The sequence below is a fragment of the Thermobia domestica genome, chromosome 10 (assembly GCF_964235325.1).
Source record: "Thermobia domestica chromosome 10, izTheDome1.hap1.1, whole genome shotgun sequence".
In the NCBI taxonomy this organism is placed as follows: domain Eukaryota; kingdom Metazoa; phylum Arthropoda; class Insecta; order Zygentoma; family Lepismatidae; genus Thermobia; species Thermobia domestica.
In genome coordinates, this window is record NC_137463.1 from 233,873,577 (window position 1) to 233,897,285 (window position 23,709).

The 23,709-nt window shown below is 35.9% G+C and overlaps 1 protein-coding gene across 1 annotated transcript in view; it reads left to right on the forward strand.

Annotated features, from left to right (window-relative positions):
* Positions 1-5,133, forward strand: part of LOC145661845 (uncharacterized) — a 28,158-nt gene extending 23,025 nt beyond the window's left edge. The window contains exon 5 of the mRNA XM_081727184.1: positions 1,113-5,133. Within this exon, the coding sequence (XP_081583310.1) occupies positions 1,113-2,763 (1,651 nt within the window). The 3' untranslated portion in view covers positions 2,764-5,133. The remainder of the gene's footprint in view (positions 1-1,112) is intronic.
* Positions 5,134-23,709: the final 18,576 nt, after the last annotated feature.

Here is a 23,709-nt window from a genome sequence, read left to right on the forward strand (position 1 = left end):
AGGTGGGTTGGGCTTTTTTTTTTAAAACGGGTTTTTTCAAACCATGGTCAAAGGAGCAATGAATTTTGGGGAAATGCGAAGTTTAACATTTTTTATGCTGAGATACTGTGATGCTTACTGGTGAGTGAATACTCATAATTGCTTGCATTTTCAATTACATTATAAGTTTATGTGTTCCAGGTTGACAGTTTAACTATGTGAAGCTTTCTAGACTGATATAATACGTGTACTGCGTTTTAGTGCTATGAATTTGGAAAAATCGCTGCATTATTTATTCACTAAGTTTTACATAGCACAGGGCCATTTGGCTGAAACTGAACAACATCAACATTGAAAACACAAGTATAAGAATAAAAATAAAAACAATTATAAATAAAAGAAAGTTCACCACTAAATTTACAATAATCTCTTCAGTTGATTTCTAAAGCGTGTTCAATGTTGATTATTAAAATGTGAGATTCATATACGTGTTAGTATTTTCTCCGTGGATTGTGACCGACGAAGGAAGAAAATAGGTCCCTAATTTCTTTTATATAATAAATATACAGGCATAATAAAGTCAGATTTATCAGTTTATTGTTGTGTTTTATGTAATTTGGATATCTGGTGAAATTTTCAACTATTTCTAATGCTCGTAATAAATTTGACTTACTATTTTAGAGTGATTGACGTCTATAATCTATACACGATAAATAGAGGAAATAATTTTGTATCATACTGCATTAAGTTAAAGACCCAGGTTCCAATCTCAATCCAGTTTTTTTAACCCTTTGCATATCATTGAATTAATACCAGTACAAGATTTCTAATGTAGAAACGAGGTTATCGAAGACGATAGGAGGAGTGGAACAGTCCATGTGACCTGAGTGGTTGAGCACCGACTTCATAAATTATTGAATATATGAATCCTCAGGGAACGGTCTGGGTAGTGATAAACTCATCCGCACGGTAAAACGGAGATCCGAAATTTTTTTATTTCTTTGTGTATAACGTTTATTTATTTGTTACATAGCCTTTAAAATGTTCAAGAGCGAGGACTCAACAGCGCATTTCTTCAATTTTAGGTATAAATTTAGGTGACTATTTATATAATAATTATTTATTATTTGCAGGAAGCAGTTGCTTAAGAGAGGTTCTGCATCAATTTTGGAAATATGGAAGAAGTCGACCGTGCCAATGAATCAACAAACATATCACGAAGACTATAACAACTATTATCATCCCTCCAATAATGACAAATTTGATAAGTCACAGATTGAAAAGGCGGTTTCCCAACTTAATGCACTTAGCAAAAAGAATTTCAGTGTTAAGAACTCACAAACTGAAAAGGCAGTTTCTCATAATACAGTTAGCGGAGAGAACACCAATATCAAGAAATGTCAAGAGGTTCATCGTCGTAAATGTGAAAATTTTAGTGTTAAAATATCTCAGGTCATTCATCGTCGTAAATGTAAGAATTCCGGTGTTAAGAACTCACAAATTGAAAAGGCGGTTTCTCAGCTTAAAGCAATTAGCGGGAAGGCTTCTAGTGTTAAGAAGTCACAAATTGAAGAGGTGTTTCCTAAACTTAATAAAATTAACGGAAAGAATTCCAGTATTAAGGATTCACAAATTAAAAAGGCGTTTTTTCATCTTAATACAATTAGCGGAAGGAATTCCAGTGTTAAGAACTCACAAACTGAAAAGGCAGTTTCTCATAATACAGTTAGCGGAGAGAACACCAATGTCAAGAAATGTCAAGAGGTTCATCGTCGTAAATGTGAAAATTCTAGTCTTAAAATATCTCAGGTCATTCATCGTCGTAAATGTAAGAATTCCAATGTTAAGAACTCACAAATTGCAGAGGCGGGTTCTCATCTTAATACAATTAGCGGAGACAACACCAGTGTTAAGAAGTCTCAAGGGGTTCGTCGTCGTCGTAAATGTGAAATTTGTGATAAATTGGTAAGTTCAAAACACTACCTTCAACATAAAAGGACACACACTCAAGAACGAAATCATGAATGTGAAGTTTGTATGAAACGATATAAGACTTTGCAGAATCTTAAACAACATGCCAGACGCCATAACAAGGAAGAATTTAAGTTTGTGTGTAACATTTGTGGAAGAGGGTTCCTATACCAAATTCTGTTAACCTCTCACAATAGAAAACACACAGAAGAACCTCCTTATCGTTGCAGATTTTGTAATCGAGGATTTTATGAAAAATTAATCTTTGACGATCACGAAAATATCCATACCAAAGACAAGATATATATCTGTGAAACATGCAATGCACATTATTTTTCGTACAGCAGTTATAGTGCTCATTTGCGATTACACAAGTCAGAGGGTTTTATGTGTGATGTCTGTGGCCGAAACTTTGTGTCGCTGTCGAATTTAAAAGAACATCAAACTATTCATAATAGGATAAATGAAGAAGCGAAACTATATACTTGTGACGAGTGTGGTAAGAGTGTAAAAAGTCGTACGTCATTGATTGACCATCAGAGAATACACACTGGGGAGAAACCGTACGTTTGTGAAGTATGTGGGAAGAGGTCTCGAACTGGAAATCTTCATGCTCAGCATTCGCTCACTCATACGGGTGAGAGAAAATTTACTTGTAACTTATGTGGAAAATCCTTTACGCAAAGTAAGAACCTTGTAATTCATAAGAGGTCGCACACAGGTGATCGACCATACAACTGTAGTCACTGTGAAAAAGCTTTTACATCTAGGTCAGCTTTAGTAGAACACCAGAAGAGTCATTCACATGACTAAAAGAAAGAATTAGAAATTCTTTTGTTCTGTTAAATTTGAGCAGTGAATAGTTTGCAATGCTGATTTCTGTAGTAAAAATTCACTCAATTGATCTTCCCTTTCAAACATCTTTAAATTGAACCACAAAAATCTTAGAAACTGTTGTACTCAATCCACTTTTCAAGCAAGGAGTGCACCTTTCCAATTACAAGTAACTTGTAGAACATACACTATCAGGCTTTTATACGAAGATCAGTGAACAAATCTAACCAGTAAGAGTTACGGAAATATTTTGAAAATTAGTAAAGTCCAAATGTGCCTAAAATGTTCAGTGTTCAGTGTCTAAAATGTTCAGATGTTCAGTATAATTGCTTTGTTGACATAAAACACTTAAGAATAGCTAAGAGAAAGCATGAATGAATGGATGTCGGAAATTGTACCGAGATCTTAACCTGTTGAAGGCATAAGGGAAGTGTCAGCTTTATTTGTTCTAGTTGCCGTCATGGGGCTTAACATTTCATCATTCCTACGAGGTAACCAAAGAAATTCCAAGTAACCTTTGTAACAGATTTTGCTCCCGGTAAGCAAGACAATACGTTAATCCTGCTGCGGGAGAATAACGTTACGTAAATCACTGACTGAGTGAACATTTAGCATACGTGGAATGAAAAATATCTTTTGAAAACAAGGATTTTATTATAATAAAATTTAAACATGTAAGGAAGCAACAAATAAGAAATAACTAGTCTATATATATTTTCGAACAAGATAAATATTGTAAATAATTTCGAAAAGGTGAGTTTAATTTTAAGTTTGTGTTGAATTATTTATCAATTTCATTACCAATCATTACCTGATTCTCTATAGTTTTTTTTTTTTTTACCAGAGTTTTTTAGATATAATATTTTCTTTGTAAGGGAAAATGTAATCCTCTGCGTGTGCCTTCAAATATGGCAATCTATCCTTGTATGCTTCCCTCTTTTCGTTTCAAATCATATCCATCTACCTTCCCGTTGGAAAAGCACTTGGTAACAACTAGAGATCAAATTTTTATTCAAATTCATATTTTGTTTGCTTATATGCATCTCTGATAAACTTGATAGGAGTTTCCAACAATAATATAGCTCGAATTTAAAGTTTTATTCTGCATAGAGTTACATATTTCAAAGGTTAATGCATATATTAGTGCTTAAGAGCATATTCAACATATTCTATAAGCTTCTATTTCAAGAGTGTTATGAAAATATGTTAAAGTGAATTTTATTCTTTTTGGTGTTTAGGGCTATGATAAAAGTGGTTAGAGTTTTATGTGTTCAATGATATGTCAGAGAAGATTGTGTTAACTCGTAAGCAAGGAGCTTTAGTAGGAGTGGACAATATATTTAAAATAGTAACACCTCGTAGAGTACGAAAGCAGAATAAAGTAGGAAAATCGAATAGTAAGTAGATCAAACTAGAAAAATATTTCAACAAAATATAGAGGAATTAGGAAAACCAAAATTAAAATTAGGACACTTTGAAGATAGGAGTAGAAGTGGAATAACATCCCTAAGGAAAATATTGAAATTTCACAAAAAGTAGAATCAAGGAAAGAAAAAGTAGAATTTGAAGAAAATCGTAGATAAAGTAGAAAACGTTATAGAAAAGCAGCACAAAGTAAAAATTTAAAACATGTTTGAATATGAAATTAAAGTTGAACTAACGGTTTCCACAGGTATCGGCAGACTTCCGCGTTTCGACATCAAAAGTGATAATGAGTTGTAGCGATGTTTGACGAATTCGATTATGAATATGAAATATTAGGTTATGATGAAGAAAAACGGAAATCGTTATTGACATAAGTATTCAAGAGCACAAGCAGACAATGGATAAAATCTTTCTAAAAAGATAGAATTCATACAATTCACTACAAATATTTACAAAAAGAATTGATTGAGGAGTTTTCAAATTCTAAATTTAATCTGGATATGTAAGATAGGATTAGGATCGGTTATAGAAGGAAGAGGAGCCTCTAATTAATTTTGCATACGGTATTTTGGCATTAACGGAATGAATAGATGAAAATATGACGAACAGAAAGGAAATCGAATTGCTACCATCAGGTCTTTTGCCATATTATATGGAAAAATAGGTACTAAGATACTGTAAATTAGGTAATTCCTTGGGAACTTTACAGAAAACGTGAAAGAATAAATGCAAAATAGATGAAGACGGAAAAGAGCACTAAGTAAAAAGGTTATACTTAGAACTTTGGTAAAGAAAAAAGATCAAGGTAATGAGAATAGTAAAAGAAGTTACTGCATAAGAAGAAAAGAGAAAGAAATAAAAAAAAACTGTCACAGATAGCAAAATTAGAACAGAAAATAGAAGTTACAAGTTTCGTTAGCAAATGATAGAAACAGTCAGAGGTAGGAGATATAAGAATCAAGATAATAAAATAAATAATACCAATAATAGAGGAAATTTTGGAAAAGGTAATTTTGATCAAAATAAAGGATCAGGTCGCGCAGGCTCCAGAGGAATTTTAAACGGAATTGGCAATACAATGATTATCAATATAATCAAGGACAGTTCCGACCACAAATGAATCAAGGTCAAGGATTAGGATATTTTCCACACTTAAGATTCTGTCTGGAAAAATGTGTGATGAGATTATTTAACAACAAATTTGCAAAACAAATAAATAGAAAGGATAATACTAGTCATAGTAATGAATAATGAGGCTTGTATTGTAGAAGTTACATTGAAACTGGGTATTAATAAACAATCATTAATTTCACACATGCTATTAAATGTGTGTTATTACTCTTAGAAAATGAAAGACAGTGAATACTACAAGCATATGCTTCATTTAAAGAAATATTTACTTTTGCAGCTTCCCGAAACATGTTTGTTGCCATTAGGTGCAGTTTTCACTTCTTGCAACACATCAAAACACAATACTTAGAATCACTCCGCACTCCAGTTATACAAAATAATCCTAAAACCTAGAATTCGCTAAATTGAATTGTATATACACTCATACAACCCTAAACACAACACTTCATTCGTATACACTGCAAAACAATCGAAAAGCTGGAAGTTGTTTCTTATTAGTCCCTTTTTAATCAATGTTCTTTACCAGTTAGAAAGAAGAAAAGACATTTTAGGAACTGTCAAATTTTGTGCAGTTAAATAATAACTTGTGACAAACTTCTTTTTTGCGAAATGTTCTCTCAATTAGTTTCAAAGTGGCTGACTAACATATCGAGCCCTTGTAAGAAGTGAAAGTATGCTGGAATTGTCCTCCAATGGGTTAATTTTGGGGGTTATTTTCGGTGGCAATTAAAACCCAATAGCTGTAGCTTTCTTAACGGGAAGACAATCAATACGTACTCACGCAACGGCAAATATATGGCACCATTGTTTCTATGAACCAGTAATACATACAAAAACTTTACATTTCCAAATGAAACTATATACCTTAATGGGCTACTTCAAAAATGTGGGGGGCAACTGCCCCCCTTTGACCCCCTAATCGCCGCTTATGTTACTACATAGTATAGTACCGCATGTAAATGCAGTAGAACTTCAGGAAACTGTTAAGGGCGGAGATGCATTTACAGAGAAAAACGTCAAATTTCGAGAGAAATAGCCTCAATAGAATGCGGAAAACGAAGGTTATTTTCACCAATATTCTTTGAAAGTCATAAGATAAATTCTGGTTCACAGCTTTGTATAATAAGTGACAAATTAGTTTCTCCATAGCCAGTAGTAGTTAGAGAACAGAGAAGAATTAGAGGGATTAGACAAAATTTATAATTATTAACAAAATGGGAATAATATAATTTTCTGTTGCTCGTAAAAAATTTCATCATGCATTCAGAATAAAGGACTTTCCTATTCAAGGTTTCGTTGGTAAGATGCAAAAATGGATAACGCTAGCAATGGAGATTGTACCTTTTTTAACATCCCACGAAAAGTTAGTTACAGATTTTCAAGTTTTCCTCAAGGTTACCTTACTTGCGCTTCCGTGTTTTGTTCATGTATTGTCTATAACATTAGCTAATGTGTTCTTATAGAATGTGTTCTACATGGATGATATACTTCTGATTAGAAATGAACATCAAATGCTGAAGGTTTTGAAAAGTGTACTTGGCAGATTTAAGAAAGCAGGAATGAAATTATAACTGTAGAATAACGCAATCTCCTGAAAGAAAAAGGTATTAGCTCTTGGACATAGTATCGAACAACGGGTATTAAATTAGTGATAAAATCGTCAATGACATCAGTTATTCAGGTGTCGAAATCAACTAAAGAACTCAAGGTTCTTTAGGACTCAAGAACTATATACGCCGTTATTGTAAATATTACACTGGAATCACGACATTTCTTCAAAATCTGTTGCAGAAGAGGAAGAGAATGTTTGATTCAAAGAACATCGAAAGGCATTCGACGAGGAAATATTAATGACGGTCTCATTTCTTACGCCACACATCCAGGGTAAACCACTGAGATGTACAAGTCCCAAAACCAAATCGATCGCAGCTGTTACAAAGACGGAGAATTGTTATTTTGGGTTATAGTACAGTGGTGACCAATTGAAGTTCGGAGACACATTGTCGAGATCAAAATTTGGCAATTATTACAGCGGACAAAGCTTTTCATTTGTATGTATATGATAGAATTCAAACTTTATACCGATTGTAAATGTCTCACGTACTTGAAGACATCCAAAAGTTTTACAGAAATTTATTGATGGTCGTTGGAATTGGAAGAATATAATTGTAGATCTTATTAACCACAAAACAATCCTAGTGATATCTTGAGCCAAAATACAATACAACCGAAAAACCAAGATTTCAGTATTGATGAACTTGATTCTAGGTAAACTTTGGAGTTGAGTTGATTTTAAGTTTAACGTCCCTTTTAGCAACGAGGCTATATGAGATGGGACCTACTGAATAATGTTGAATCCGAACCACATGAGCTCCCCGGAAATCGGAACTGGGTCTCCCATGCCAAAGGCGCGTACGCTAACCTCCTAGGTACAAAGGAACTCAGGTTAACTTTTGAAGAGACTATATATATTGTGAAACTTCGGAGAGAAGATAAAATTTTCAGAGACATCTATGGTTGGAACATCCAAAGGGTTGTTCAAGTGCACTGGAATGTAAAACAAAGGCATGAGATCAGAGATGTAAAATTGTTTAGAAACCATAAGAACCAAATATCCCATGCATTCCATTTTAATTATGGGAACATGTATTTAAACAACTGCATACTAAACAATATAGGGACATTATTATACAAAATGCTATAATACTGAATTGAAGAAATTCTTGTACGAAAAATGTGCATCTTATGTGATTTGACTGATCAACAAAAGAAAGAAGGAAAGACAACATCATATCCTTAACCCCGACAACAACCACCTACATTTTTCTGACGTTTTGCGTCAATCAACTCCTTCCAGAATCAAAGCGAGGGGAATGGGGTCCTAGCCTCTACTGGTATTCCTTGGCCGTTAGATTAGATTACTTCTAATATTTCTAAACAACTATGATAATTTGCTTTATTTTTTGAAATTATATTTTTGTCTAATATAGATTCAGACTTACAGCTATTTATAATAACAGAACGATTATTTGTTTTTAAATACTTATTGGACTAATAGTCCAGGAAATCTAGAGCAATTTTACCCTCAACCTGGGCAAAATTGCAACCTTTAGTTTTACACCTGTATTTTGTTTAGGTACCCCACCTGATGAAAATATCCAAAATCCGACAAAATCGGACCACGGGAACACCTCCAAAAACGGATTTCAAAATGGCGGACCATGGTTTTTCGAAAAAATCGTAAACCTTTACGTTGGCGGCTCTAGTAGTCCTCTTAATTGACACAGAGACATGAATGATACCTCGTTGAAATGCTCATAGACAACAAATTCCAATGAAGTGACTTTTGTACCCATCATGCCCAACCCCTAGAAGAAGAAGAAGAAGAAAGTTGATTTTTTTGTTTTTTCTCTTTTAAATTGATATTTCTTGGACCCTTGCAACACTGTACGTCCTCATACGCCTTCAGAAAAATTCCCACGCGTAGACCAGATATTGGTAACAATAACATTAAAAAATGAAGGACGTAGGTTCAACAGTAAGGGAGATAAAAATTCGGAACCGCGGACCAAGGAGGGTCACTCTGTATATTTTTTACAGTGGTCTAACTTATGTTTCTTAGACCTAGCATCCTCCCTAATTGTCACAGACATGGAGCATACCGCATTGGAAAGCTTATGGAACCCCCTTGCCAACGACGTATCGTTTGTGCCCCCTGTGCCCAACCTGTAGAAAAAGAAGAAGAAACCTTGAAAAAAATGGGAAAATCTACACTTTTACCTTTCTTGGGCTCTGGCAACCTTAAAAATCGTTGTGCACAAGGGACAAATACGATACGTCGCTGGAAAGGGGGTTCTTTAAGCTTTTCTACAAATCAGTACTGAATAGCGTACTTAAAATCATAAAGAATAAACCATAGTAACTATGTAGTTTAATAAGTCAAGATGGATGTTACATTTACTTTAAGTGTTCCTCAATGTTGTTTCACTACGTTAGCAAAGGCGATTCAATAATAACTCGTAAACATGTTTCAATTTTCATAGTTCTTGAATTGTTTTCACACTTCTGTGCTGTTTGCCTGTTTTGCGGATCGCCTGTCTTATTTGATGCCCGTCACGTGTTGAAATCAGAAAATGTGCGAGTGAAAACACAAGCATTGCCACACAGCATTTTAAAGTGTTGCAATGAACGAAACGATAACTGGTCACAAACTGTTCGAGGTCGAATTGAGTACTTCTCATCTGATCTTGATGCAGCAGATTGTGTCTATCACAGATCATGTAGTATCAACTTTCGAACAGGTAAAGCAATTCCTCAACAATACTGCACCGATAATCAGCGTCAAAAAAGTTCCGGGCTGGCCGACCTACAAATCATGAGAGAATCCGTGCATTTCAGCGCATCTGTAGTTATTTGGAAGACCACGATGATGAGCAACTAACTGTTGGAGAACTTGTTACAAAAATGGACACATTTCTTGACGGGACTGATCACATTGCATATGACAGACGGCACATGAAGCGTCAACTAATGGAGTACTTCAGTGACAAAATTATAATTTCTAGTGACAGTGGAAAAAACGACTTCATTACACTTCGAGAAACTGCCAATCACATTCTATGGGCATATCGTGATTTGCCACGAGAGTATGATGAAGAAAAGAAAAAACATAGAATCATAGAAACCGCAGCTCGACTGATCAAAAGCGACATAAAATCCAAACTACAATCTGGAAGTGATACATATCCTTCACCCAGCGAGTTGACCATTCAGGAATCCCTTCAGTACATTCCACCTAGCCTTAAACTATTCTGTGCCACACTTTTTGCCGAAAAGGACAATGAAACCAAAATAGCATCGGTTGGCCAATGTTTGATGCAAGCAGCCAGACCAAGAGCTATATTAGCTCCTCTGCAGTTAGGTGTTGCTGTGCAGCTGCACCACCACTATCGATCGAAACACCTGATTGACACGCTACATCACCTGGGATTTTGCTCTTCATACGCGGAAGAGCAGCGGTTTGAACGCTGTGCTGCAAGTACATTTGGTAATCGTGTGACAGAAATGTCAGCAGACCAGACTCTCCTCTTTGCAGCGGATAATGTAGACCATAATCTCCAAACGCTGAGTGGTTTAGGCACATTCCATGGTATGGGAATGTTGGCAACCATTACTCCATCCACTACTACCAGTCTAACCATTCTTCGGAAGCCTGTCTCTGATGCTGATGTGAAGTCCCTTGCCAGTGTTCCCATTCATGCATACACTGAAGCCAGGGCTATTCTTGAAAAGGTCAACTGTGAACTGGTAACAGCACCATCACCGAACGAAAGCTCCCTGGACATTTTGTGGAAACTTTCCTGGTACTTTCCGTCACGCACTCCAAACTGGTCAGGAATGATGCAGGCCATTCACGCAGATCCATCTCTTCATCATCCAGGGAAATCCACTGTTCTCTGCTTACCGATTATTGACCTCCCTCCATCTGATATGTCATGCATCTATTCCACTTTAGTGTACCTGAATAATCTTGCGAGAAAATATAATGTCACACCAATCATCACCTTAGACCAACCACTGTTTTGGAAAGCTTGACGTATCCTGCATGACAGAGCACATAACACCAGTATTAAGGACACGGTTCTCCTGTTGGGCTCATTTCATACTCTGATGAACCTTCTAGGAGCAATTGGTTCCCTGATGGATGGTTCAGGCTTACGTGAAATCTTGCATGAGGTTTATGGAGAAAATTCGGTTGTACATATGTTAAGTGGCAAGTCCGTAGCAAGAGCCTTCCGTGCGCACATGATGGTTGACCTCGCATTAAGTGCATTGCTTGTGGAGAATGTTTTTCTGGAGACCAATAACGGAATACACAGAACTATCAACGATGCTTACTCTCTCTACCAGAGTCTGATGTCGGGTGAGATTAATGTAACTGGAGCTAGTTCTTCACCTCTTCTTCAAGAAGCCCAGAAAAAAATAGAAGAACGAAAGTCAGAACTTATTAACACATCAAAAACAAGTCAGTTGTGGGTTGCATACCAGCGCATGTTGACTACAGCAAGGAAACTTGTGGCAGCAGACCGAACAGGAAGCTGGGAGGATCACCTTGATGCTATAGCAGAGTGCATTCCCATATTCGCTGCAGCAGGACACTTCAATTATTTGAAGTCGACATGCTTGTACCTGCAAACAATGTTAACGCTGCCATCGGTTAATCCAACAGTTCACGAAAGCTTTCAAAATGGGTTCGGAGTTATTAGAAGAAGCAACCGTTATTGGGCTGCGTTGTCTTCTGATCTAGTCATAGAGCAGGTTCTGATGAGATCGCTAAAATCCACTGGAGGTCTAACCCATGGGAGTGGAATGTCGGAGATGCAACGATCTTTGTGGGTGCTCTCAATGCCAGCATGCTCCGAGTATAATCTGGCGATGCAAACTCTTACTCACACAGCATATGTCACTAGCGAACAACATAAAGAAGCCGAAACGTCAAGAATGTCACGTGATATCAGTGACACACGTCGCATTCTTGCACGACTGCAGCCCATCTCACCATTTGACGGAGACAAATCATTGAGAAACATTGTCACTGGCGTCATAGCGGATTCCTCGGTCAACGTCCATAATTTATTTTCAGTTGGGGAAGAGCTTGCGTAGAAACTATCTGGCAAAGACCTGTTCACTGTGAAGTGGAAGCGTGCTGATAAAGTCAGAACTCTAGCATCCGCGAGTAGTGTTAAAATCAGCAACGATATCTCCGTCGATTCGAATCTTTTGTTTCAAAGACTGTTAGTTGTCGCTAATGCAGGCAGCACGTCTTTAGAGGAGACCTTAGCTCATGAATTATGTGCCTACCCACTAGCTTTATTTGAGTCACCCAGCATGATGCGTAAGGCAGACAAAGCCCCACTGGCCCATGTGATACTAGAGTTCAGCAAGCAGCAGACCGCACAGTTTGAGGAAACGGAGCCAGACAATATTCTGTATGTCTTAGACGGAGGATCTTTGTTACATAGACTACAATGGTGTAAAGGCAGTTCGTACGACAATATCGCTGCATCATTTGCTGAGTATACAGTTCGTAAATATGGCACATCAACCATCGTGTTTGATGGGTATGGATCACCATCAACGAAAGATGTCACACACCACCGTCGAGCTGGATCCTGTGCTGGTACAACAGTGCATTTTATGCCATCGATGGAATTCGTGGGCAAAAAGGACAGCTTCTTGTCCAACAAAAGTAATAAGGAGCAAATGATCGACCTCATAACAGTCCACCTAGAGAAAATAGGTTGCACAGTGCTTCACGCTGACGGAGATGCTGATGTTCTGATAGCCACAACAGCAGCCACAGTTCCAAAACCTATCACACTTTTGGAATTGGAGAAGACACAAACGTACTACTTTTACTCCTATATTACTCACAACCGACTCCATTCCGCCTCGTCTACCGCAGCGACATAAATACAAGAAAAAACGTTAAGCCCGATTATAACATGCACCTAATTCGTGAAAGTCTCAGTCCCAGCTTGTGTGAACATCTCCTCTTTTTGCATGCCTTTACTGGTTGCGACAGCACATCACGAGTGTATGGGCTTGGAAAGCAGAAGGCATTTATAAAAATGCAGAAAGACTCTAGACTTCGAGAAATAGCTTCTGTATTTTGTTTTCCTGGCCAGCCAGTAAGCGCAATAATCGAAGCCGGGCATAAAGTAATGGTTCTATTGTTTGGGGGTGATGATCACATCGACCTCACTCGTCTTAGACATCGCATGTTCAGTGCAAAAGTCACAACAGCCAAATGTTTCGTAGCTCCAGAAAGACTGCCACCAACTGCGTCTTCCACCAAATTCCACTCTCTTCGCACCTACCACCAGGTCCAGTTGTGGAAGTCGAAACCTGCAAACGCTACAGAATGGGTCTGGCAAAAATGGAATGCTGAGCTCTACCCAATCTTATGTGATCTACCACCAGCTCCAGCGAATTTGCTCACCATTGTTCATTGCAACTGTGTTACCGGGTGTGCAACAACGCATTGTACTTGCAGAAAGCATGGCCTTCCATGTGCTACTGCTTGTGGTGTCTGCCAAGAAACTGAATGTTTTAACTGTTTAAATGAATATAGTGAGGACAGTGTTAGCGTAGGCGATGACGATGTAGATGTGTAATTAGCCTCCAAAAGTCTTTCGTCTTCCCATTCCTTTGCTTTCGAATATTTTTGCTTTATATATAGGTGTTATGTTTCTATAAAACGAATTGTCTTGTACATTGTACTGAAATATATAAATATATAATGAAACTGAAATATATAAATAGGTCTATGTAGAACAACAGCGAAGAAAGCAAATGATTGCTGATGCAGGTTGTAATGATCCTGAACTCTTTTGAGATGTGTACAAACACCGTGTGCGTGGGTTTTCTCGGGGTTCTCCCGTTTCCTCCCACTTTCTTCATTCCACCATTTCATTCATTACTCATTATCACCGTCTCCTTTAGCCTAACCGGCATAATCGTGGGACGTAAAACTCAAAATTTCATTTCATTTCTTTTGAGATGTGCTGTCTCAGAGTTCCTTTTACCTCAGTGCTAATAAAATTAGCTACCAAAAACAATTTTTCTATGTAATTAAATTATTCCGTTTTATCGTAAGTTGAAGTAATTGCATTTATAAAGATTGCTATTAGCACGAATTAGTTCCGGAGAACAACACATAACGGGCAACATTTTTGCAGAACAGTTTGGGCAACACATCTTGAAATCGTGTGCTGTACCTGAAGCGATAATCGTGTAACATGTTATTGTCAGAGTTAAACATATTCTCACACGGGAGGCTCCCACGAGTTGTCGCTAAAATCTGATTAACACATACCATATCTGATAGAGCATCATAAGAAATATATACTTTTGAGAAAGAAAAATATACCTTTGATATGAAAAGGTTAAAACTGCTTCTGAAGATTATGTGGAAGATCGGCTGAAATTTATAAAAACATGTCATTTTTGTACTTGTAAGCGTATAAATTGAATCAAGCGCGAAAACGTCCGATTTTCCTGGGTTAGAAGTAACTTCAAATAATCTGCCAGAAATAATAAGTCCAAACATATTTGGCATTCAGGAAATGGGATGTCAGCTGCAACTTGCACTCTTTTTAGGCAAAAATATAAATCAGAGAATCAACCAAGAAATAGTAAAAAAGATACGTATAAAATACATAAATATACTGAATTAAATAAAAAATTAAAACTAATTTTCGTTCCAGATCCAAGACTGGAAAGAAAATGAAAATATAATTAACAATACTAGTGTTACCTACCATTATGTAATAATATATGGTCAACAGATTACAATGGACGTATTAGAAGTAACAATCGCAGAAAATTCATGCGCAGTACATATAACAAATGAAATATATACTACATTGAAAATTCAAATACATTTATACGAGGCAACTCCAGTACATGACTTGCACAGGAATGAAAAATTAGATAACCTGAAGAATTTGTACTTGGACAGATTATGAATTCAATTCAGTGTGCATTTCTATACTGTAACTGAGCAGCTAAGTGCACCAAGGAAAACAACTGAACATGCGATTTTTTCATGTTGAGTTTTCTCATCAATTGGTTTGTCGACATATAATCTAATACAGAAACAAATTAGAAAAAACTTGGAAATTTACAAAACCGAGCCGTCTCTTACCTAGAAATTGCATAGACTGAAGATAAATTACAATAAGTCAACCTTACTTAAAGTCATACTTAAAGTCAACCATATACTCTATGAATATCGAAATCAATTAGGTAATATTTATTTCAGATTTCAAGTAGCGCAATGCCAGCTTTTGATGAATTTCTTATTGCATATCGCACGTTTAAGAAACGTTTCAAAATATAGAAAACGAATTAATATTTGATGTCTTGACAAACAAATTATTGGATGAAGTCCTCTAAACAAAAAAGCTAACTTGGGATTAAAGTATTCAACAGAATTGTTATAAAAGTTTTTGACAAGTACTTCGTCTGCTTTTTCAAATGCAACTAGATATTTCCGAAAATATTTTCTCAAAAAATTTTCAAGCTTCATTCATATCATTATTATTAAAATTTCCTTTTATTTCAAGGCCGTCATCCAGGATGCCTAAATCAATCAACCACCTAGCGTCAAGAGGATTGTACATCTTACAGTCTAGACACAAGGAACAAAGCCTGTAGTTGGGTTCTGGCCTACGAGGGGGGCATAGAACTCATGAAATCACGAAGAAGAAATAAAAATTGAAAAATATCATTATAGTCCTTAGAAAGGTATATGTTGTGAACCTCTCATCCCATATATGATCATTTTATTATTGTTATTTCCTTTGTTACAGTTTCTGCAAGAAGATATGGCGGAGGATCTAAGGAAATTCGAAAAGGATGAGCTTCGCAGTGTACCGCAAGAAAAATCCTCTATGGAAAAACTTTGCAGAATACTTTTGGGGGACACGCTCCTGGATATACAACAGTAGCTAAGAGAGTGAGGCGTTTTAACAGGTTAAGTTGAAATATTTAATGTCAGACCAACGTGGTCTCACGCGACACTTAACCTGTTCAGACTGCTCGTCGTGAGACTGAAGATTAACCTGACTCTGTCAGGCATTCAAATGCAATGACCACGGAAAACATTGGCAAAGTGCGATATAATCATGAAGGATAGGCGCATATTGATTTTAAAAAAAAACATTGCTGCGTGTGTGGGGATATCGCGTGAGCGTGTGGGTGTCATAATAGCAGAATATTTGGACATGCGGAAGGTCAGTACCAAATGGATCCCAAAATGTGTGAATGCTGACCAGAAGAGAACACGGGTACAGATGCCACAGGAAATTTTGCAAAAGTTTCAAAATCCTGGTTAGTTCTTGCGCAGTCTAGTGACAGAAGATGAAACGTGGCTGTACTACTATGATCCAGAGACTAAACAGCAATCCATGGAGTGCCGACACAGTGGATCTCCTCGACCGAAGTTCCGAAGCCAAAGATCAGCTGGTAAGGTGCGTGCATCGGTGTTTTGGGATAAGGACGGTTTCATCTTTATCAAATATCTTAAAAAGGGTGAAACCATTAATGCTGGGGTTTATTCCAACTATTTGATTAAGCTCAAGGAGATTCTGAAGATGAAACGTCGGCGAAGAGTGAGCAGTTGTGTTCAGTTTCTCTAGGACAATGCACCCTTCCACAAGGCATATCAAACCATGCAATTGCTGGTAGATCTGGGCTTCATCTGTGTACCTCACCCATCCTACTCACCTGATCTGGCCCCATCCGACTCATGTCTTCCCACGTCTGAAAAACATCTAATAGGCAAACATTTTCCATCGCACTCATTGCAAAGGTGGAGGTGAAGGGCTGGTTTGCACAGCAGGACAATACCTATTTGCAAGGGTTAGAAATGTTCGAACATCGTTGTGAAAAGTGTATTGAGCTTCGGGGGGATACGTTGAATAATGTATTAAAATGGTTCTTCCAGGTAAATTTCTTCTTGGGATTTCATGAACTCCCCTCGTACATTGAGAGTATGTTACTTTCAATATTAGATGGACCCAATTTCGTTGATTGCTATTAATGTAAGCAGTCAGAACCAGGGATGTAATGGAGGGTATACGCGGGTATACGGCATATACACACATCTAATTTTTGGAAACAATCGTATAGCCACCTAAAATTTAGGAAGTACGCGGGAACACGCTATATTTGATCCATAGTATACTCACTTCATTGGAACAAACAACTGTTTTTCATGCACTGTATTTTAAAACAAAAAATCTCACTAAACAGCTGGTCGTCAGGCTGTTGCCTCGGATGATGTCTAAATTCTTTTAAAATGTTTGCGTTTTCGGGGTGAGGGAATCGAGTTTTCCGAGAATCCGTAAGATAATAGAGAACAACACTGAACCTGCAGTGGTTTCTCTTCAAGATGTTAGATGCGCTTTTCTTAAAAATCAGTGTAAAACTCTTTCGTTTCTAAAGATCAGTGGGAGATAGACTTGAGAGTGAGGAGTAGTGGCATTGTAATCTTGTTTTGGTTTGACTTTGAATGACAACAGTTTTCACGTTATCTTCAATCCAAATTCAGTCTGTCAATTTGATACAATTTGAGCGAGGCAAAAGGGGATGGAACCAGCTCCTATCTAATCGCAGAAGGAGGTTCCGAAAAAATGTGGTCTTTATTTTGGTTCAAGGGTTAAGAGGAAATTAAAGTATTATATTTGCGATAAGAAATCTTTGACCTCCACAAAAATAACAACACATGTCACTTATCGTTGGTCTAGTTTGAAGCATTCACCGTCGTTCTTAATACCATCAACTACAACAGCGAACTTTGGATTAGTAATGTTCATTTGTAGCCGCAATTGACACCAAAGAAAGCGGAAATTGATTTCTATAAATACTCTGCAGTTACTACTGTAGTAGTAGTCTTCCCGCAACCTACTGAGCAAAAAATGTAAAAATAAACATTCAGATAAAAAAGATTTGAAGAAAATTTGTCCAAAGGAGGGAATAGAAAACAAGTCAGGAAAGATTTGTAGCTTATCAGAATATTACAGCAATCTTTGATTATTTCAGTACAACCGTCACATCGAAAATATTTGCTTAGTTGTGTTTAAACTTTGTTTTTGGGTTGACGAATTAAGACTTGCTTCGCGATTTGCAAGATGTCCAAAAAGGTGCTAGAAAATTGAGGCATTGAATGCAAAAAGGGGTCATGTCACCTTTTGACGGTATTGGACTTTGTTATATCGTTGGAAAGTACATTTCAAGGCGCATCGAATGGTGGTAAAAGTGACCATGTCAGATTCACTAATCAAAAGTAGTTCGCGAATGAAATTTTGTTGAATGCAGAATGGGAACATGTTAAATGACTTCATCCCTTTTTTAATTAAATAGCATATAAACAAACATAAAGCTGTTGTTTGATATAGTGAGTCAAGATGGCGGATACTGGCAGTAGTTCGGATGTTTCAGCTGGTGAGCTTGTTAAGAAACGCAAAAGAGATCCTAGTTAATGGAGACGTAATGTTATCAGAGACAAGAAAGTTGATGGAGAAGAGTATACTAACTGGAGTGGTAAAACTGTCCGTGAAAGGAAAACAGAAGATTGCAGGTATGTGCGTAGGGAATGATTGTGAATATTGTGATTAGGTGGTAAAAGTCAAGTTTATCCCAGCACAGTGATAAACTCGATTAGAAAGAGGTTTATAAATAATGTTTGAGGGAAAGTTGAGTTAGATTTGGGTGTATTAACCCTGAAACATTGCCAAAGTCACTGCAGTGTGAGCCTACATTTTGATCATCGTTAGCCTAACTACTTTGTGGGACATGACTCTGGAACTGCTAACCGAATCGCTGTGCGAAGGCAAACCATCCTAACCTCAGTATGGAAATTAAAGCGCTTTCAGATAGGGACGAAGTCCATGTACTTGAATTCAGATGTTCCACTAACGATGTTGTTATTATGTTTTGATGGGTTACGATAATCTTTGCTATACATAGCATTAAGAACATTTCACTTTTAATAGCCACAAAGTACTTATAAAAGCACGAACAGTACAATACTTTAAGTAATTTTCTTATTGAATGTGTTCTTACTATTACTAGCAGTTTCAGTTCATGTTCTAAATGTTCCAACACAAAATAAAATAGCAGGGTTCAGCAAGTATTCGTTGAATTTAAGATAAAGATTAAGGTTCCAGGGAACAAAGATGAATTAGTTTCGTTTTAATAAACTTTTCTCTTGCACATTTACCATTCCCAAGTTCCCACCCCCTTAGAAGGCACAAAGGGAATGAGATACCAGAGAAATGTACAGAGGTGCCTGGCAATTTCTCCCCTTTTTCACCCTTCAATATTAACCCACTGCATAACCTAATCATATAATATATAAACCTAACCTAATCTAACCAAATAATATAAATCGAATTTATCCCTGTCCTGAGATAAACTCGACTTTAAACGTGAAAGCATCCGGCACTGTCATGCTAATGGGGATTTCTTTTTCATGTGCAGGTGCAAAAGACAGTGCTTCTCAGTTCTCTGAGGCTCCCAAAGAACTCATACTAAACGAATTTAACAACATGGACTGGAAAAATGCTCAGGACACATATCTGATCTTTCTACCGGCAACCAGGAAGCCAAGACCAACGTCTGTAACAGCAAAACCTAAGAGTGCAACGTACATATACAAGGTAGGTTAGGCCCAAACAATAGGCTATTTTTTCTTTGAAAAACTGTAGCAAGATTATTATTAATCTTACTGATGAAAAAGAAAACTTTTCCTTAAAATTTGAAACACTTTCTGTTTTGTTCCTTTTCAGGTGAAAGTTGCCCTCCAAGAAACTGTTGTCTGCAAAATGGCATTTATCGCACTGCATGAAATATCAAAAAGCACTGCATAAAATATCCTCGTGTTATATCTTCAACAGCTGGCCTAACACAAACCTTGTTACCGTCCAAACCTAAGTCGTTGCACAGTAGTCGGAAACTAGGGAAAATTGGTCAAAAATCGACTTTGTCAACTTTGCCGCCTATGAAATCGGTATTAATATTTGATTATAAGTATCTCCTGTTTCCGCATATTTGAAAAGGGATATATCACGAATATTCACACCATGAACTTCACTTGTGTTTTGGCCTTCCAATACTTCAGATATTTACATAGGGCTTTATATCCAATGTTATTCTTTTACGAATACTTAACTTTTTCACGACTTCAGCTTTCAAAGCAGAAAGAACATTCAGCTTTCTTTCAATGCACTGTATTTAGTGTACTTCTTTAACCGAAGTACTCAATAAATCTCCCATAGTTTCTAGTTTCTTTATAGAGTGACTCAAGAAACCGAAATTGGCAGATATGAAAGCCAAGTCACTGTCATCCACTGGCGCAAATCTCGGGGGGATGAGGGCAACATGTCCCCTCCAATCTTGGAAATGGGGGACTGTCCCCCAATAAACCGATTTGAAATGTGTTTTTTGGGGGAAAGTGTAATGATTTGTGTCCGATTGCCACAAAGGAAAGTGAGACGAAATTGATTACCCCCCAGAATAAGCCTCAAATCTTCCCACCTCTTTACGTTGACATCTCTGCTCCCTGATCCTCCACAGGATTGTTTTTCAACTTCACAAATATTTTGAGCATCGCTTAACCAGAAAAATAAAGTTCTTGTCTCCCCCAATGTTGAAGACAGATTTGCGTCGCTACTGTGATTTACTAAATTTTGAATAATTTCAATGGACGAAGTATCGTCTTGGTTTAGTTTAGTTACTACAGATACAAATGCTTCAAAATTCTCTACATTCATAGTACTGCATTGTCCCAGGTACCCCACCGCATCATTGCAGGTGTTGAAAGAAGTGAAAATTAGGGATTTGTTTCTTTGAAAAGTTCAATTCTAGTTGGCAATTTTACGAAAAAGTTTTGCAACACTGCAAAATCAAAAATTGAGATATTTGCAAAATAAAAAAAATACTAGCATAATCTACATAAAATTCTAAGACTTTTTTAAAGAATAACATTTTCCCGAAAACTCAAAGATAAACCCGTAAAAAATTCCCAAATTTTGAATTTGTTATAACCGCCAAATATTCATCGATTTTAAAAATTCAAATGTAAATCAATAGAGAAATAAATGACCTATTTTTTAAGGTCTTGTAGGTTGCATAACTCTAAGGATGTTATTTAAAAACTCAAATATTTCTCTTATTTATATATGGATCTTTAAAATTCAAATGGCATTGAAAAGTACTGCTTTTCCTTATGCGTTGTAAATGACTAAATCTGAGTTTTTGAGTTTATAACCATAAAAGCACTTAAAACAGACTTAAATTTACAAGTTTGGGTACTGATAATGGAATCTTCTGCTAACTTCGTTCTCTATGGGAAACAATGATTTCTTAAACTCAGTCCATTGGTCATAGTTCAAGCTGAATATACAACCATTTATTTCGAAAACTATTTGCGTTTCGTTTTCCACATTTTTTTACAATTACACTGAAATTATTAGCAAGAATGAATTTCTTTTGAGGCTCCATACTAACTACTCAATTTATACTTTAAAAAATGTTTTTAAATCATTTTTGCTACTTTTAGATTCATTTTTCAAGAACAGTTGGTATATCCATTCAAAAGTTCTTTCATTCCATCATATCTCATAAACAGTTTCTTAGTTTTCATTCCTTTTAAAACTTGTTCAGAATCCTCATTATATCTCGGGGGTAATATGGTTTTGTATTTTTCATTTAAATGTACTAATACTCTTTCACCAGTGTATTTTGTTTGTATCAATTTCCATAATGTTATTTCATATGACTTTCCTTCCTCCAGATCTTTCAATTTAACAAGTTTTGAAATGGTTATATTGTTTTTCTTGTTTAATTGTGATGCCATTTCCTATTTATTGTAAAAAAAACTTTTAAAAAATTGTTCATTTTTGTAATGACCTTATTTCGTTACATATATAGTTAATTCTATCAACAATGTCTTTTATATGTTCGTCTGTTAATTCTCCATTCATTACTTTAATAACATTAAGCTCACCCTTAAGCATACCAATTTGAGTAACCATATTTTTATAATACTCTTTCTTCGAAGCTATATTAAATCATGTTGATAGACCAGTGATAACAGCAGTAGATGGAAATGTTGCTGTAATAATCGAATAGACTGTAACAGGAATAAATATATTTATAAACCCTGTTGAAGCAGAAAGCAGTATCAAAAATGCAATAAAAGTAACATAAATACATTTTAATCTCTTAAATTTCTTCTTATTTTCGCTAGTAAGTTCTTGAGTGTTAATATAGTATCCTCAATTAACGCAATTAGTTTCTCTCGTGGAATGTTATCTCAGATATTCATTTTATTAAATAAGTTTTTATGATATTACCATAAAAACACTTAGAAACTAAATAAATCTAATAAACATATAATTGATTTATATCTTCTCAATCATCTTTTCACTTTGCACATCATATTCAAAGTTTTTCTTACCAATCATTACAACATAACAAATCGTTTTATCTGGTACCTCGCTTTCAAACTTATCAGTCAATTTCAAATTAGTTCTATCATTTACAGTTACTGATTTATGCTTGCTTGTGTTAATTACAAACATTGGTCTATTTTCTAAAAACTCTTTAGGATCTCAGTGTTTCCAATTGTAACTCTCTTATATATCGTATACATTTTGTAAGCTTTTATGCTTTTTGATATTTATGCTTTTCAAAATCAAAGTTCAAAGATTCTAAAGGAAAAGACTCATTTCTAGAATTACGAAAATGGATACTTTGAACTTTACAGTGATCAAAATATCTTGAATCTCTTTCTTGATTATCATTCCTATCAGTTTGGAAAAATGCAATCACGAAATTAGGCCTATCAAATTCACTAGAGTTAAATTGTGTGGTTAGATCGAATTCTAAATATTTGCCTGTAACTGATTTCTGTAAACATTGATATGTGTTGAAGGAAATAGGAATCTTATCATCTAACATATTAGATCTTAGCAAGATAGGATAAATAGGTTCATAATTAACAATAGGCATTCTCAACTCCATGTTTGTAATCTTAACTTTACGTGGATGTGGTTGATCATTCGCATACGTTCCATCCTCCTTTTCTGTTTTCCAAGTAGTAAATGTGTTATTATCAGAACTCCTTTTAAATGTATATTTCTACCCTCCTTTCCACATAATATCTTTATAATCAGAACAAAATCCTGGTAAAAGTCTTAGTAAAAATACTAATTCTTCATCTGTTCTTCGCCATGTAATTCCTTCCCATGCACATTCATTATAATGATTTACTTCTGGTTTTGAAATCTTACGTGTGTTTACAGCTGTCGAAGTTAAACCAGGATACTCCATGATATCCTATATCTGTCCATGCTTACTAACTTGTATTTGAGAAAAGACATGGGAAAAACTTATTAATGTCTAATATTTTGACCAGCAGTATATTCTCCATTAGCATCTCTACCTCTAATTTCAAAAGTTACATAAATATCAGTATAATAAGGATGAACAAACCCATCCCTAACATCTATATCAAACTCAATAGATCTGTTTGGTTTATTTAAATTTTCGATTGTCTTTTGATTAGGTTTAAAGGATTGTAATTCATATGACTATTTTATCCATATTTATTATAAAGAAAAATATTTTTATCGTTTTATGGATTAAACCCATAAAACAAACTTAAATATAACTTCTCCAAATATCCTTATTTATATCCACCTGACTAATGATTTCTGAAAAACTATATCCATCTGTAAACATTTTAATACCACAATACATAAATGCTCACAGATTACCTCGTTAAAATGTTGTATA